A 17,584-nucleotide genomic window follows, 5' to 3' on the forward strand; every position below is an offset into this window, starting at 1 on the left:
CCCAGCTGCAAATTCCCAGGGAAACAAGTTAGTGTCTGGGAACCCACGGGAGGTCAGGTTTATTTTAGGGAGGGCACAGAGGTGACTTCCTCCTGGCTTCTCCACATCTCTGCAAAGATGTCTTCTGAGCTTCATCTCTCACCTGTCCCTCGCAGTCTCACCAACCTCAGCCAGGCCTGCCTTGCTGCATTCACCAGCCGAGGGTAACTCCCTGTTCACGGCCGGGTCTGTGGCAGTTTCTGTTCACTTCCCCATTGGAAAGTCCCAAATCACAGGCTTCTATGCACTGCACGTTTTGACCTACAAAGGACCTGATTGTTAAGGCAGAACCCCGCTGGGAAAACAAAATAACCGCAGGAGGAGCTTTGCTAGAGTGTTGGTCTTGGTGCCAGAGAGAATTCGCTTTCCTTTTCTGTTTCCCGCGGTGTCCTTGACCAAAGGCCTCCCGTCTTCACCCGCCCCGACCAAAAGGTGGCGCCTCCCTGAGGAAACTCCCTCCCCTCTAGGCCGATTACGTTTGCAAAGTCCTGAAAAGAGAATCGAAACAGAAACCAAAGTCTGGGAAACTCTTTAAAAACTGCCTGACAGAAAGCTAGACTCGAAGCTCCTACCAGTCTGTGCAGCCGGATCGACCCGGTTCGGGACCCGGGGTGCACACCGCAGAGTCCAAAGTGCCGCGCCCGCGGCCCCGCGCGCCTCCCCGCTGCCCACCTGCCCACCTGCCCAGGTGCGACCGCAGCCCCGCGAGCCGGCCGGAGGGCTCTGCGGGCAACCTGGTCGTTGTCAGGCACAGAGAGGTAGACCCTTCTCCTCCAAGTGGGCAGCGGACAGCGGCACGCACATCTCACCTGTCCCGCAAAGAACAGCACCATCTGCTTGGGAGAACCCTCTCCCTTCTCTGAGAAAGAAAGATGTCGAATGGGTATTCCACAGACGAGAATTTCCGCTATCTCATCTCGTGCTTCAGGGCCAGGGTGAAAATGTACATCCAGGTGGAGCCTGTGCTGGACTACCTGACCTTTCTGCCTGCAGAGGTGAAGGAGCAGATTCAGAGGACGGTCGCCACCTCCGGGAACATGCAGGCAGTTGAACTGCTCCTGAGCACCTTGGAGAAGGGAGTCTGGCACCTTGGTTGGACTCGGGAATTCGTGGAGGCCCTCCGAAGAGCGGGCAGCCCTCTGGCCGCCCGCTACATGAACCCTGAGCTCACTGACTTGCCCTCTCCATCGTTTGAGAACGCTCATGATGAATGTCTCCAACTGCTGAACCTCCTTCAGCCCACTCTGGTGGACAAGCTTCTAGTTCGAGACGTCTTGGATAAGTGCATGGAGGAGGAACTGTTGACAATTGAAGACAGAAACCGGGTAGGTGTCTGTTCAGACGGAGCTAGCCTTTTAGGCAGATTTTGCAAAGCAGGTTTCCTTGTGCGTTTGCCCCTTTCCAAATGTGCATGACATCTTTGGGCACATCTAGTTTCTTCCTTTGAGAAGACAACATCTAGGCACTTTAAGACAATGTTGAAAATTTAAACACAAAAGAACTACTTTTCTAATCTTTTCACTGAACTAAAAAGGAGTTAACTTTAGAATTGTAATGTATATTAACAGGTAACATGTATTGAACACTTACTATGTGCACTTGGTATCATTTTCAAAATGTATTACTACAGTTCATGTTCAGAGTAACCCACTGAGGCTCCTAATGTTATTAACTCCATTTTGCAGATGAGAAAACCTGAGGCAGATTAAATAATTTGCCCAAAGTGTTGAATGTTTTTCTTATTTAATGTAGTTGCACGGAGCAGGGGTCAGCAAACTACGGCCCACGGGCTAAATCCAGCCTGCTACTGTTTTTTTCAGGCCCACAGGCTAAGGACGGTCTCTAGATTTTTCAATTTTTAATTTTCAGTGTTCATAAAGTTTTATTGGAACACAGTCATGTTCGTTTGTTTACATATTGTTTGTGGCTGCCTTTCTACTCCAAAGGCAATTGGATGGAGACTATGTGCCCTTAAAGCCGAAAATATGTATTATCTGGCATTTTAGAGAAAAAGTTTTCCAATCTTTGCCCCACATTACATATTGTGCCATTTATTCTTAGCCCAAATGGGTAAATTGCAATCACACACACACACACACACACACACACACACACACCCTTTTCTCTTTCTTTAATCAAAGTTTCTACATTTTCTGAGAATCAAAATTTAAAAACAATTCATTGAAAGAATGTGTTGCTAATTTCAGTTTTTCATATTAGTGAAGAAACTGGATTTTTCTTAAGGTGGCATTTTGACAGGGCGAATTTTACTGGTGACTTTACATTAAATGTGATATGAATTGTTTTTTGATAAGTGAAGATGTACTGAGGTGTGTATAAATGCTGACCTGTTTGCATTTGACTTACTCAGGCTCGTAAGTCAAAAGTCTTGTTTTGGAAGACATGTAGACGAATAAAGCCATGACTAAAAGTCAAAGGCTTTGTCTACACCACTGTATGATTTTCACATTTTTTTCCTCTCTTTTTGGTTCATCCATTGTTTGTGTATTCATTACTAACTTCTGGGCATTTGATTGATTGGCTATAGCCTATGATGTAATTTAGTCTTTAGTGAATAAAGTTAGTGATCTTTTGTAGACTTGACAGACACAGGGCCTGTCCAAAGACCCAAACATGCATCTAATTTTGATGGCCAGTTTTCCCAACAAGTAAATTACTTTGCACTGTTGTCTGTAATGTTTATGTCGTTTTGTGTATTGAGAACAAGCTAGAACGCATTATAGTAGTCCAGCTGGATATGACAAATGTGTACATCACTGTGGCAGAATCTTAATTTGGAAGAAAGTATGCAGCCTTCAAGCCAGCTGGAGATGGAAGATGGCATTTCCAGCCACAGTAGCTGTTAGAAGTCCAGAAGCAACAGAGTCCAGTAACACCACAAAGCTGTTTATGTTTGGTGGGTATGATGTCCCGATTGCCAGCGAAACAGCACTTCTCCCTATTTACTCTAAATACTTCTGCCTATCAGCATCACTTTTGTCTTGCCTGGATTGAATTTCCGCCAGCTAGATTTTATCCAAGTTCTTGATTCTGGCAAGCTTGGAGGCAGCTAGCAGTAATGCAAGGGATTTGACACAAAGAAGATATAGAGTAAAGGGACTTTCTTGTACTAGTAGCAGTTAAGGCCAAAGCAACCCAAATTCTCCCTCTGATTCACATTTCAAAGGAGGCCCCGAAAGACTAAGCAGCTATACATTTCAGGCTCTCTAGGAAGTAATAGTATCTCTGTGAGAGTCTGGAATAATTGTTGTGTGCATCATTTTACATATATTATCAGTTCCAAAAATAAGCTATGGTGGACAATGAGAAGCAAGCATTATGTTTGGAAGAATAATCTATATTGAGGTGGTGGTCATTGATGAAGGTTTATCTTACAGCAGCAAAGTGTGATAAGACTGTAGAAGGGGAACACATGGATCTGAGGTCTATCTTGGCTTCTTACTGTATGTGTTACTTCGGGCCAAATTATTTAAGTTCCCTGATGCTACATTTACCTGTGAAAATGGACATCATAAAATTTCTCACAGTATTTTATTCAACATCAAATCAGAAATAGTGTTTATGAAAAAGCTTATAAATCAGAGCTATTTGATATGATAATGGTGTTGACTTTTATTACTATTCATCAGATTACATTTCCTTGTAAATTTAAGTTTGAGAGATTTAGGTAAATTCCCCATGTTGCAATTGAGATATACTTCTTAAAGTCCCTAGATTATACTGATTTGAAAAAGAAATTACCTCTTTCATCCCAGAACCTAACCAGGATTAGGTATAGGGTTGGTGTTTAATAAGCATTGATTACTTGATTGATAGACTGATTGAATTTATTTCTGAAAGTGTCTGGAATAAGTATTGAAAACACATGATGTATTGAATTGTGTTGCTAGGCATTAAAGAATGGATGAATGATGAAAATAAGATTTCCAAATTTGCTTTTTTGATGGTTTAAAATAAGTAATCAAGACTTCCATAAAATGGTCTGGTATTTTTGTTCTTTTTCTGTTTTACCATAGACATTTTCTACTTGATCTATTATTTCAGTTTAGGATTCCCACCCCATTTCCTAGCCCCTGCCCCTGATTCCAGCAGGCCTTCTGAAAATGACTTTAGACATAGGTTTGTGTCCAGCAAGTACCCAAAAACTTATTCATTCATTCATTCATTCAGTTTGAATTTATTGAGTGGCATCTTTGTGCCAGATGCCATGCTAGTGGTGAAAAGACAGGAGAAAAACACAGAGACTGTTTTGTCCTTTCTTGAAGTTGTGTTATAGTGTTCATCAGTGTTGATGAAAGAATGTCTACTGTAGGCCGGGCACGGTGGCTCACACCTGTAATCCCAGCACCTTGAGAGGCTGAGGAGGGCGGACCACGAGGTCAGGAGATCCAGACCATCCGGGCTAACACAGTAAAACTCAGTCTCTACTAAAAATACAAAAAAATTAGCCGGGCTTGGTGGTGGGAGCCTGTAGTCCCAGCTACTCGGGAGGCTGAGGCAGGAGAATGGTGTGAACCCGCGAGGCAGAGCTTGCAGTGAGCCAAGATCGCACCACTCCACTCCAGCCTGGGCGACAGAGCAAGACTCTGTAAGAAAGAAAGAAAGAAGGAAAGAAGGAAAGAAAGAATGAAAGGAAGGAAGGAAGGAAGGGAGGGAGGGAGGGAGGGAGGGAGGGAGGGAAGGAAGGAAAGAAGAATGTCTACTGTATACAAGGGACTATTCTAAATACCAGAGATTCAGCAGTAATATATATGCCATTTTATCAATCATTATAATAAAGCGATCCTTGTACTGCCTTGCTCCTCTTTTAGGATGCTAAGTTACAACTTGGCATTGTTACAACTTGGCACACCCATCAACTTAGGCAGTCATGAACTCTGGGAACTGAAGTGATCATATAAACATTTCCATAGTGTCTTAATAATCAAGCTGAACAGCTAAAGAGAGGTGCATGTTTCATCCCTGGCCAGTTCAGAACACAAAGCATTTGTAGTCCTGGAGACTCCACACCCCTTTCTTTTACACAGGAGAACCAGAGATGCCATGACTAGTCCAGCTGAAAACAGTCCAGTTCTCCCAACATCAAGTTGAGTACCCAAGTCAATCTCCCCAAGAATATTGTATTGTCTGGCAAATTAGGAAGGATAAGAATTTCATTTGAAAAAAAAAAAAGTATGACTAAGAAATTAGCTATGTCAATGTGACAATAAATATTCATTGGGTTAAGATATTAACTTTTTGTGGGAAACTGGTTCTTTAAAATTCTTTATTTTTAACATACAGGTTTTGCTTCTTGATTTACTTTTATCTGAGAGTTGAACTCTGCTGGGTTAAAAAAATCACCATCATATTTAAATAGCTATCTAAGATTATTATAAAAGGAAGAAAACATTTGCATTAAACTGTACAATTGTGTTGGCAAGCCAGTGCTTTATGGAAATGTCATTGGTTTCTTCACTGATTTCTGTTGGAAAGAAAAAACATATCAAATAATTTAGAATATGAAAGCATTGAATTGTATTATCCCCAAATTAATTTTGTTTTATATTTCATAGTTTAGTTAACAATGTGTTAATAGACTACATAGTCATGATAACATCCATCCATTTTTAACTTCATAGAGAAAACTTCGAGTGGAGTAGGGGCATGGGTGACAATCGTTTTATGACTTGTTGCAGTCTCAAATCTAAATATTTGCCTTCCACGAATTTCTGTAATTGTGTTTACATATTGGGATCTAATATCTTTACAATGTTTTAGGAGAACAGATTAAATTTTTAAAATTACATAATTGCGTCAAAGGGAGTTGATGTACTTTCCAGCACCAAAACTGAGAAGATTTCTTAAAAATTCAGCATCTTGATGAGGCTGCTAAAATTGCACAGATATATGTAGTTCCACATTCAAATTGTAAGAATATGTTTAGGAAATAATGACATCATGATCCTTACATGCTTGGACTCAATAAAGGCAAAGAAAGCTTGACAAATATGATTCCACAGTAAAAGTTGACTTAATAGATTAGTAGTTGAAGAAACTTTTGTGGATAGAATATGCTTAGGGATTTTTTAATAACAGTATTTGTTACAGTGCCTCACTGGTTCTTTTTAAGGAAATCCTTCCTGATTGCTTCTTTCAAATGTATTTAAAGCTGATTAAAGGATGGGGTAATAAAATATGAGAATGGCTGAGTTAAAAGAAGGCACTGAAACTAGTCTTATTTACATCTATAGCAATTACTTGTTAAATTAGCAGATGATAATAAAGATGTTACAACACCAGGGAAGCCAAAGAATTTCCACTAGGAGACTAAGAGAGTTAGAAAAAAAATGGTAAAAAATGAGCAAAAATCTGCTTAGAAAATGTTGTGGATGACATGGACTGAATTCACTTGAAATTTACTGAGTTCAAATAGTTATTTTTAACCACTTCTTGCCAGAAAATGAACTAAAATTGGAGAAAATTATAAGCTATAATTATAGTTCAAGAAGGCAGGATTCAACCTCTAAATTCAATTGCCTGGGATCGAATTCTAATTCTGCCACTTACTGGCTTTGTGACCTCAGAGAGATAACTAAACATCTCTGTGCCTTGGATTTCTGATCTGTAAATGAGTTAATATTGGTACCTACTTCTGGGCTGCTGGATTAATACAAGTCCCCTAGAACAGCATTCTTAACTACTAGATATTAAGACGGAAATATCCCTTGGGTAGAGACCATGCAGCATGTGCTTGTGCAGGTGAGGTGTTTGTAACAATGACTCTTCCCAGTCATCCATAATAATTCTAACACTGAATTAGTGCCAGACATTGTTCCAAAAACATTAACAAATTGCTGACATAAAAGGTTATGGAATATATTTATAGGACTAGAAAATACATAAATTTGTAGGAAAGAACTAAACAATCCAAATTTTACATGTGGAAGATTGGCAAATGTTGAGAAGGACCTTTGATAATATCAAAGGCAATATTTCTTATCTGGGAGGTTGATAGAATCACATAAGATGCTTTAATTTTTCTTTAATATCTGAGTTCCTAACATAGATAAAATAAATCAGTATCTTTTAGGGGTGTTTCCTAGGCATCAGTATTTTTTAAAGCTCTACGATTGTTTCTAATGTGCAGCTAAGATATAGAAACTCCGAAATTTCTTTTCAGCTGCCTTGTTTTCCACATATTGTAATCGAGGTCTAGGAAGATGAAGTAAATTGCTAAATGCCACAGAAAGCTAACGATGTCCTGCCTAACTTCTTTCATGTCTAAACATGGCTTGAGTTCATCTTTCCTCCAAATCCTTATTGCTGTATTATGACCTAAGAAGATGCGCTGTAACAATGATTACACAAATGATCCACATTTAAAAAGAATTTACTAGATTAACCTAAAAGAGAAAATAAATGAAGTCTAAAGACTCTAATGAATGGATATAAAAATAATTCTGCCCCATATTTCTAAAAAAAGATATAAAAACAAATTTCCCATAACATTAAATAAACACAAATTTGAGAAAAATTGATTATAGTAATAATCAACTGTGCAAATATTGAATAGGAAAGAACATAAATCTGCAGTAGCAATTACTTATTTCATAATGGTAATCATGAAGAAAGAAGAATTACATAAGAAATGTTTGATTTCCTATTTACAGACTCCATAGATTGAAAAAATATAGCCAGTCCTAGATATACAGAAAGAAATTGGTGAAAACAGATATAACATGGCTACAAACTAAAGATGCTTTCTCTTCTACCCTTTATTCGGGAATGGCTGAGGTAAAATTTATTTTGTAGGTGTCAGGTTTGAATAATTCAATAGAGTTAAAAAAATGGTTCATATTTAAAAGGACACTTGGTCCAGAGAATTTTTTTTTTTTTTTTGTCCAGAGACTTTTTTTTATCCCTGCCAACTTCAGAATTGCTACAGGTAACATAGCTATTTTCTTCAATGTTTCAATGTAAGCCTTTATTTATACTTATGCTTAATTGCTCAGTTTTTCTAAATGGTATTTCCTGTTTAAGGTTATTCAGAAGATGTTTGATCTTACTTAATTCTAATTTTCTCTTACAACAGATTGCTGCTGCAGAAAACAACGGAAATGAATCAGGTGTAAGAGAACTACTAAAAAGGATTGTGCAGAAAGAAAACTGGTTCTCTGCATTTCTGGATGTTCTTCGTCAAACAGGAAACGATGAACTTGTCCAAGAGTTAACAGGCACTGATTGCTCAGAAAGCAATGCAGGTAATTTTACCTAGGAAGATTTTTCCAATTCTGCCTAGTGATTGAGAGTTCAATAAAGCAGACAGACACAATGCTAAACACCAAGATTTTTAGAATCAAAATTTTAAGAGTGGAACATATGTGATATATCATCATTGTAAAGGTGATCTATTTTATCACCTTTACAAATGAGGAAATTGATGCCTGGGAAAAAATCAACTGATCAAAGACCATTTTTAGTTCAACCAACACTCTTTCTACTACCTTATTTTAGAAATGATATGACTACCAGAAATTTTTATCAAGATTATTTAACATTGAATATACACAAATACCTTGGAAGAAAGTATTTTAGTGGTTATAAAAAATCTGCTGCATATTATTCTGAACATTTTATACATTTTTAAGCAATGTATTAAGCATTTGATAAAAGGATTGTTTTGTCAATATATCTCAACATTACCTAATGTGAGATTTTAAAAAGCATTCAACGACGGTAATAACATAACATTTTATAGCTCCTTCTCATACATTATTTGTAAACCTCACTTAAACTGCTCTCTTATTTTTCTTTTCGTAGTATGCATCCTATGTTTCCAAAAATATCATATGAAAGACAAATTGAAAGTTAACTATTAATTAATTATAATCATTGCAGTTTTGTTCTGGTGACCCAAACTAATGAAAACTTTGGTATAAAAAGTAGGGTGCTGCTGTAACAAATACCTAAACATGTAGAAGTGGCTTTGGAACTGGGTAATTGATAGAGACTTTAAGAGTTTTTGGTAAATGGTAGAAATATGGGTGTTAAGGGTGATTCTGGTGAGGTCACAGAAAGAAATGAGAAAAATGTCATTGGAAACTGGAAGAAAGGTGATCCTTTTATAAAATGGCATAAAACTTGATCTCACAAGTGATGGATTTGGATATTTGGCTGAGAAAATTTCTTAGTAAAATGTTTAAGGAGCATCTTGGTTTCTCCTGACTGCTTATAGTAAAATGCAAAAGAAGAGAAGTTAATTGAAGGAGTTGTTACGAAAAAAGGAACCAAAATTTAAATATTTGGAAAATCCTCAGCCTATTCATATTGCAAAAAATGAGAAACTGTGTTATAAAGAGAACACCAAGGGTGTGGCTGAACAACCAATTGATAACAAGATCATGGGTGCCACTCATGGACTTAATCAGTCATTTCAGCAGAAGGTAGGAATAGAGATACATTATACCAGCAAATACACTTTCAGTTTGAACTGAAGGAGACAGAGAAGGCAGGGAAGAATGAGAAAAGGATACTGGACTTTCTGGATTCTACAGAACCAGACCGTAGAGCTATTTGGCTGTGAATGTGTGCTGTTCTTCAAGGAAAGGAAAGAATGCCCCAAAAAGTGATTCAGAAGTCATCAGGGTTGCTACTTCCACCACAGGCCCAGGGGCCAAGGCAGTTTCCTTTTTGGTTTCAAAGGGCAAGCCTGTCTCTCAGGTTTTAGTGAGCCCTGCCCAGTGGGCAGGATGACCCTGCCCAGTGTCTTAGAAGCAGAGCTATCATCACAGAAAGCTGTGTGGATGGAGCCCTTAGAGAGAGCAGGCTGTCTTGCAGAGCCCTAGAAGTGAACCTGCCATTTCCATGGACCTGGAAGGCAGTGCATCAAACCAAACAGAGCTTTTCTCAAGCCTTATAAGTCTTAAGATACGATGGAATTTACCTTAGTAAGTTTTGGATTTGCTTGGGACCCATCACCCTTTCTTTCTTTCCTATATCTCCTTTTTGGAATAGGATGTCCATCCTATGCCTGTCCCACCATTGTATTATGGAAAAGAAACGTGTAGCTCCTCTGGTTTCACGGGTTCACAGCTGGTGATGAATTTGCCTCATCATGAATCACATCTCCAGTCTCATCCATGTCTGATTTAGACAATGTTTAGGTGAGACTTTGGCTTTAAACTTAGAGTTCATGCTGCAGTGAGTTAAGGCACTTGGGCTGATGAGAAGAGATGAATGTATTTTGCATGTAGTAAAGATACGAATTTTGGGAAGCCAATGGTAAAATGCTATGGATGGAATTTTGTCCTCCCGTTATTCATATGTTGGAGCCTAATATGACTCTATCTGGAGATAGTGATAGTAGGAGATAATTAAGATTAAATGAGCCAGACCAGGCATGGTGGCTCACACCTGTAATCCCAACACTTTGGGAGGCCAAGTGGGCGGATCACCTGAGGTCAGGAGTTTGAGACCAGCCTGGCCAACCTGGCGAAACTGCATCTCTACTAAAAATACAAAAATTAGCCAGGCATGGTGGCATGCAGCTGTAATCCCGCTGCTCGGGAGGCTGAGGCAAAAGAATCGCTCAACCCAGGATGGGGAGGTTGCAGTGAGCCAAGATTGTGCCACTGCACTCTGGCCTGGGTGTCAGAGCAAGACTCTGTCTCAAAAAAAAAAAAATTTAAATGAGTCATAAGAATATAAGAACAGGACCTTAATCTGATAGAATTGTGGCCTTTTAAGAAGAGGGAAAAAGAGAAACATCTGTCTCTTTCTCTCTCTCTCTTAACCATGTGAGGACGCAGGGAGAATATGTCCATCTGCAAATCAAGGAGAGAGCCCTCATCAGACATTGACCCTGCTGTCACTTTGATCTTGGACTTCCAGTGCCCAGAACTGTGAGAAAAGAAGTGTCTGTTGTTTAAGCCACTCAGTTGATGGTGTTTTGTTATGGCAGCACAAACAGACTAATAGGAGCTCAGACTCTGGGTCCTGTTGTTATGGCAGCACAAACAGACTAATGTAGGAGCTTAGACTCTGGGTCCTGATACATACCGGATCCTGATGCTTATCAAATCCTGGCTCCTTCCTTGAATGTGTGACCTTTGGCCAGGTTCTTGACTTCTCTGTGCCTCAGTTTACTCCTCAATAAAATGGAGATAATATTACTTATCACCTCAGTAAAATGCAGACAATAATATTACTTACCATGTAGGTTTATTTTGAAAATTAAATAACTTAATATATGTAAAATGTTTATATGGTGAGTTCAAAATAATTAACTAATATAATAGTCCCTAACATACTTAATATCTAACTGCAAACATTGCCAAGTTTTCTTCTTGTCCAAAGTCACAACAGTTTTCTTTAGGAAATTTTCCATACAAAGTGGGGCACATTTTCCCTGTGTTCTTTAAGATGAGATAATAAAAAAATGATATGTTAGAAATTTTTCCTTATGGCATCAGTCTTTGACAGATTGCAACTTCATAAAGGCAAAAACTCTTGATTTTCTTTTTAACCCACATAAGCCCTTAATAAAATACCCATTACATACAGTTGAAGTAGGAAAAGCTGGAAGGGAGGAATGGAGGAAAGAAGAAAGGAAGGACACAGAATATTTCATTAAGTTTTAAAAATCCCCAGAAATTCAGAATACATGAATATAGGCTGACATTAAAGCAGATGTACGTCTCGTGCAGAACACACAGTGAGGAAACAAAATGGCAAGAGCAAAGCTAAAGAAAACTACCAAATTTGCATTTTCATTAATTCAGCCTTAAATGTAACTTTGTGTCACTGAATAAGTAACTTACTTCCTAAACGTGATGGTCAGACAGGAAATCACTTTTCTTGTCATTAGCATAATCGTTACCTTTTTTTCTTAGCTACAGTCTAATCATTACAAAGAACTACTCATCGTGTTCATATTACAATTAAAAATACTGTACCATAACAGAAGCACGTTCAAAGCCTTTCGAAATATCAACATATTACAATATATTAAAGCAAATCTCTATTGGGGGCTTTCCATTTTGTTTTCAAAATAACAATAACAGCTATTTATATTGTATAAAATCTTCCATTGTAATACAATTTACATTCTGTTTAGAACTTCAAAGTATTTAAATATATTCAGGCAACCTCTATTAGGAACCTCCGGTTTGTTTTCAAAATAACAATAACAGTTATGTATGCTCTACAAAAACTTGTGTTGCCCTATGATTTGCATTCTAATATTGTTATTCACAGAGATTGAGAATTTATCACAAGATGATGGTCCTCAAGTGGAAGAGCAACTTCTTTCAACCACAGTTCAGCCAAATCTGGAGAAGGAGGTCTGGGGCATGGAGAATAACTCATCAGAATCATCTTTTGCAGATTCTTCTGTAGTTTCAGGTACTTGAAACACATACATACTTTAATACAGTAATTACTACTTCCAGAAAAACCAACTGGGCAGAACCTATTAATCAGAGGGAGAAAATGTGGGCACTAAGGTTAGTAAACTTTTATATTAAAATAATATTTTTAGAGGAGATTAAAATAAAATAATTCTTGGCCAAAATGCTTTCTAAAACTAATCCAATATCAAGGTGGTATAAATATGAACACAACTGCATCTAATTTTAATTTATAAGAAATCCATAGTCATTGTAAGATAAATATCATAAGAATGCCCTATATTTCATGGGTTTCAAAGTACTTTCAAATAGATCAGTCAATTTAATTCACCCAAAACCCTGAAAATAAAACAGAGCCATTACTTTTTTTCTCTGGTTTAAACTGGGATGGCTCAGAGAGATTCAACTGGATTGTAAAAATTAAAATCAAAGCTATAAAAAGGAAGATGAACAGATGCAGAACTAGGGTTTGGCTTGAATTGCCTTAACTAATCAGTGAGGACTGAAGACCACCATGTCCACCTTTTTGATACTGAAACAGCCCTGGTAGAAATAAATTACTTAATTATTTTTTCCCTTTCTAATCTGCTCTTAATAGGATAATCCACCTCTCCCCTTCACTGCCAAAAGGCCTTATTCTGTTTTCACAAGAAATAGTTGCTTAAAGCCTGTGGTGTGCTAGTAAATGTAACACGTAGCTCTCTGGGGAAAAGAAAAAGCCCTAGTTTGTAGCATTTGCCAGTCTCTGTGGTTTGAATGTTCTCGTTCAGGTTTATTTCAAGCCTCCAACATAAGCTCACTGAAAACAAAGCTGGGAAGAGCTGTGCAGTGGCACAGCATTGTACAGCTTTCCCACCATACAGATGCAAAAGACGGAGATAGCCTCCAGATCAAAGATGACAGTTAAATGATTAAGTGATGAGTTTTAAATACCTTATTACCTTTGCTTGGAAATAATTTCTTTAATCGTAAGTTTATATAATGTAATATAATTTAATTTTTGTAATGGCTATGGTTAAAAACTCAGAAAATTCCTGAAAAGTTACCAGTTAGCTCCTGTGAGCCCATATACACTAACTCTAGCACACCACTGCAAAGTTTATTATTTTTATATTTTATTTTGTTTTTGGAGTTGGAGTCTCACTCTGTCACCCAGGCTGGAGTGCAGTGGCATGATCTTGGCTCACTGCATCCTCCACCTCCCGGGTTCAAGCGATTCTCCTGCCTCAGCCTCCCAAGTAACTGGGATTACAGGCACCTGCCACCATGCCTGGCTAATTTTTGTATTTTTAGTAGAGACAGGGTTTCACCATGTTGGCCAGGATGGTCTCGAACTCCTGACCTCAGGTGATCCGCCCACTTGGCCTCCCAAAGTGCTGGGATTACAGGTATGAGCCACTGCGCCTGGCCTTGTTATTTTGTACTTAGATAAGTAATATGCATGCATTGCAAGAAATCTGTAATATACAGAAACACACAAAGAAGTCACCAATATTCCCAGAGTATGGATATTACACTTAACATTTGGTTATGTGTGCTTCTGGGCTTTTAAAATACCTGAACGTGTATATATAGTGTCATTTCTCTTATGTTCATTAAATATTCTTCTACAGCCTGATTTTTAATGACTAAATAATGGTCCCACCATTTGGATGCAGTATAATTAATTGACCAATTGTTGAACATTTAAATAATGCCTCGATAGCTCTCTTTGTACTTATGTCACAGTTTGCTTCTTAAAAACATATTATATAATTGGAATTTCTGGGTCAAATGATTTATACAATTTTAACACATTTGATACTTAATGTCAAATCTCACTCCAGGAACTTGTACCAATTTACATGTTCTCCAACAGTATGGGATACGAGTGCTTATTTCCCTGAATTCTCTTCTATGAGAACGAATAATATTATCATGTTCAATCTTTTTCAATTTGGCTGCTATTAAAAATGGTATTTTGTTATTTGAATTTACATTTTCTTATTTCTGCTGAAAAAGAATTTCACAACTTCATTCTCTTTGTTTCGTTAATTATCAATACTTTCAAAATTCATTTTTCTATTGGAGTATTCATCTTTTTGTTGGCTTATATGAGCTTCCTAAGTATTGCAAGATATCAATTCATTGTCATAAATAGCACCAATTGTTTTCACGGTTGGCTTGCTTTTTAGCCTGATTGTGGATTTTTCTCTTTTTCTTTTTTTTTGCGGGGGAGGGGGGCGGGCAGGGACAGGGTCTTGCTGTCTCTCTGTCGCCCAGGCTGGAGTACAGTGGCACGAACACAGCTCACTGAAGCCTTGACCTCCCAGACTCAAGTAATCCTCCCACCTCAGTCTCCCAAGCAGCTGGCATCACAGGCATATGCCACCATACCCAGCTAATTTTTGTATTTTTTATGGAGAATGGAGTTTCACTATATTGTCCAGGCTTGTCTGGAAACTCCTGGGCTCAAGGAATCCTCCTGCCTTGGCCTCCCAACGTGCTGGGATTATAGACTTGAGCTGCTGTTTGTTTTTTAATGTAATGCGATTCCACCTTTCTCAGAAACTCTGGTGATGCTGCTGCTGCTAATAGCAAAGCTTATACAGGATAGTTTTGTTGTTGTTGTTCTTGTTGTTCTTGTTGCTGCTGTTGTTGTTTTGCTTTTCATTTGAACAGCTGCACTTTCCTTTAGAAATCATGATTCTATAGGAATGCCAAAATCCACTATCTGAGTGTGGAGTTTTCATGTTTTAATAAATGTCCTTTACAGGCTACCCGACATCTCTATGAGTTACTGCCCATTTTCTGTAAATCCACACTAGAAAGAAGTGAAGATGGAGCTAATGCTGAGAGATGACGCTGCATCTTAAATGAGGGTTTATCATCAAAGATTACCAGACTAATGCATTGCATTAGCTTGTAGTTAATCTACTCTGAATTTTGAGTGAACAAAATTAAAGGCAAAAGTTTTAAAATTTTTTAAATTTTTACTTCTTAGTATAAAACTTAAAGATGCATCTTGTGAAAAAAATCTTAATAATGATATTAGACATTATATCAGAATATATATGACAGAAAAGGGACAGAAAAGGTTTTTATTTATTTTTTTCCTCTTGTGTTCCTTTCTCTCTATCTCCCTCCTTCCTTTCAGAAGGAAGTTTATTATTTTAGAAGTTTCACTCTAACTTCCTTCCCTCTCTTCCTTTCACTTCTTTAATTTAGCAACTATTTTCCAATCTCCTGTCATGTGCCAGGCACCTTGTTGTGTACTGTGAACTCAGGAACATAATAGAAATGGCTTCATGGCCACAGAGCCTAATATGACTTTATCTGGAGATTGTGATGGTAAGAGATAATTAAGAGTAAATGAGTCAGGCCAGGCGTGGTGGCTCACACCTGTAACCCCAGCACTTTGGGAGGACGAGGTGGGTGGATCACCTGAGGTCAGGAGTTCAAGACCAGCCTGACCAACATGGTGAAGCCCTGTCTCTACTAAAAATACAAAAACTTAGTTGGGCATGATGGCAGGTGCCTGTAATCCCAGCTACTCGGGAGGTTGAGGCAAGAGAATTGCTTGAACCCAGGAGGCAGAGGTTGCAGTGAGCTGAGATTGCGTCATTGCACTCCAGCCTGAGCAACAAGAGCAAAAAAACTCTGTCTCAAAAAAAAAAAAAAAAAAAAAAAAAAAAAATGGCTTCAGCCCCCATGGAACTTTCCACTGAGGGAGGTGTTGGCCCAGCAATAGTAACTGTATAACTACACTTGCAGTATGTGCCATGAAAGAATAGTACAGGGTATTAAAATATATAATAGTCTGAGAGCATGTAAGAGTATACAGTAAACCGCACAGTAATCCGAGGAACCATCCAATTCACAAACATCTTAACGGTCTTCTAGTCCTTAGATTCCTTATGGTATATGGATTTCGCATGTGGATTTGAGAGCAGGTTAGTTTAATCCATTCTGGCCCTTTCCAGAGCACTAGCAAAGGGTCACTTATTTATGAAAATGTAGTACTTTGCTTCAGACCTTTGCTTTAGAGACCGCTGCTGGCATTCCAAGTGTCTGTTTGTTTCCTTGTGATCTTCAGGACTAAGAATTACTGATATTAGTAACTTATAAAGTACCATTAGTCCAGAGAAATTATTGGAGTTCTTTTGATTGAAGTTTTTCTTGCAGAATTTACTATGGAAGGGTTTTGCCTGCATAAGCATTTTCTGACAGAAGTAACAATCGAGGTAACTGTGGAGGTACTCCATAGCTTCTAATAGGCATTTGTGCAGTTTTGTTTTGTGTATCTTCTTGATATTGATAATGTTTAGTCTTTATTTTGAATTCCATTGTATTAGGTTAAAGTTTCAAATAGTTTCCAAGATAGCATTGAAAAAAACTTGTCCCTTAAGCTGCACACAGTCTGTAAATATGATTTTTATATGTGTAAAAAGACTCAAATTATTTGTAATTTTAAATTAAGATATTTATAATTATTATTTCTGAACCAGTTTCTCAAATATTTTCTCAGTGCATAGTAGTCTTAGTGCTATGCAAATGTTGTTAATTATTTATAGCTTTAATGCAAAGATTATGTGTGTGTGTGTGTGTGTGTGTGTAACACATCTGATGGATAAGACACACCACCATCAGTAACAGTGGCCCACCTTGAAACTAATTTTAAACACATATCTCTTTGGCACTAGAGGTCATATCAGAGTTCTCTAGTGGATTGTTCTAGAGAGTGATTTCGTCATATCTCCAAACTTGGGGGTTGATATGTGTCCTTTTTCCTCCTCCCACCTCTGTTTACAATCAATTGCTTCTCATTACAAAAGTGGTTAGTAATTAAGATATATCAATTTTTTTATTTGCCCTTTTCCAAATTAACAAAATTTCTAAACAACATTTGAACAGTTCTCAGACTATTAATGGGAATTTAATGCTGGATGCTATAGTTCTGCTTTCTGAAGTCACCGGTCGTCTTATAACAAGAAGATAACTGCAAAACTTTGGTGTTTCTCTAGACCAGATTTCCCTAGGAAACATCAGAGGGACACAAAGCCTGCTTTCATTTTCTATTAAAAGCATTTTAATTATAGCAAATAATTGACTGGATTATTTGACCTCTATAAGTTTACAGTAAAATTAGTTGTGCA

At 37.9% G+C, this 17,584-nt stretch overlaps 1 protein-coding gene across 1 annotated transcript in view; it reads left to right on the plus strand.

The window, feature by feature from the left end:
* Positions 1 to 277: 277 nt before the first annotated feature.
* Positions 278 to 17,584, plus strand: part of IFIH1 (interferon induced with helicase C domain 1) — a 51,879-nt gene continuing 34,572 nt past the window's right edge. Inside the window, exons 1-3 of the mRNA XM_050752300.1 lie at positions 278 to 1,364; positions 8,135 to 8,303; positions 12,298 to 12,444. Coding sequence (XP_050608257.1) covers positions 912 to 1,364; positions 8,135 to 8,303; positions 12,298 to 12,444 — 769 coding nt within the window. The 5' untranslated portion in view covers positions 278 to 911. The remainder of the gene's footprint in view (positions 1,365 to 8,134; positions 8,304 to 12,297; positions 12,445 to 17,584) is intronic.

The sequence above is a fragment of the Macaca thibetana genome, chromosome 12, assembly GCF_024542745.1.
Source record: "Macaca thibetana thibetana isolate TM-01 chromosome 12, ASM2454274v1, whole genome shotgun sequence".
Classification (NCBI taxonomy): Eukaryota; Metazoa; Chordata; class Mammalia; order Primates; family Cercopithecidae; genus Macaca; species Macaca thibetana.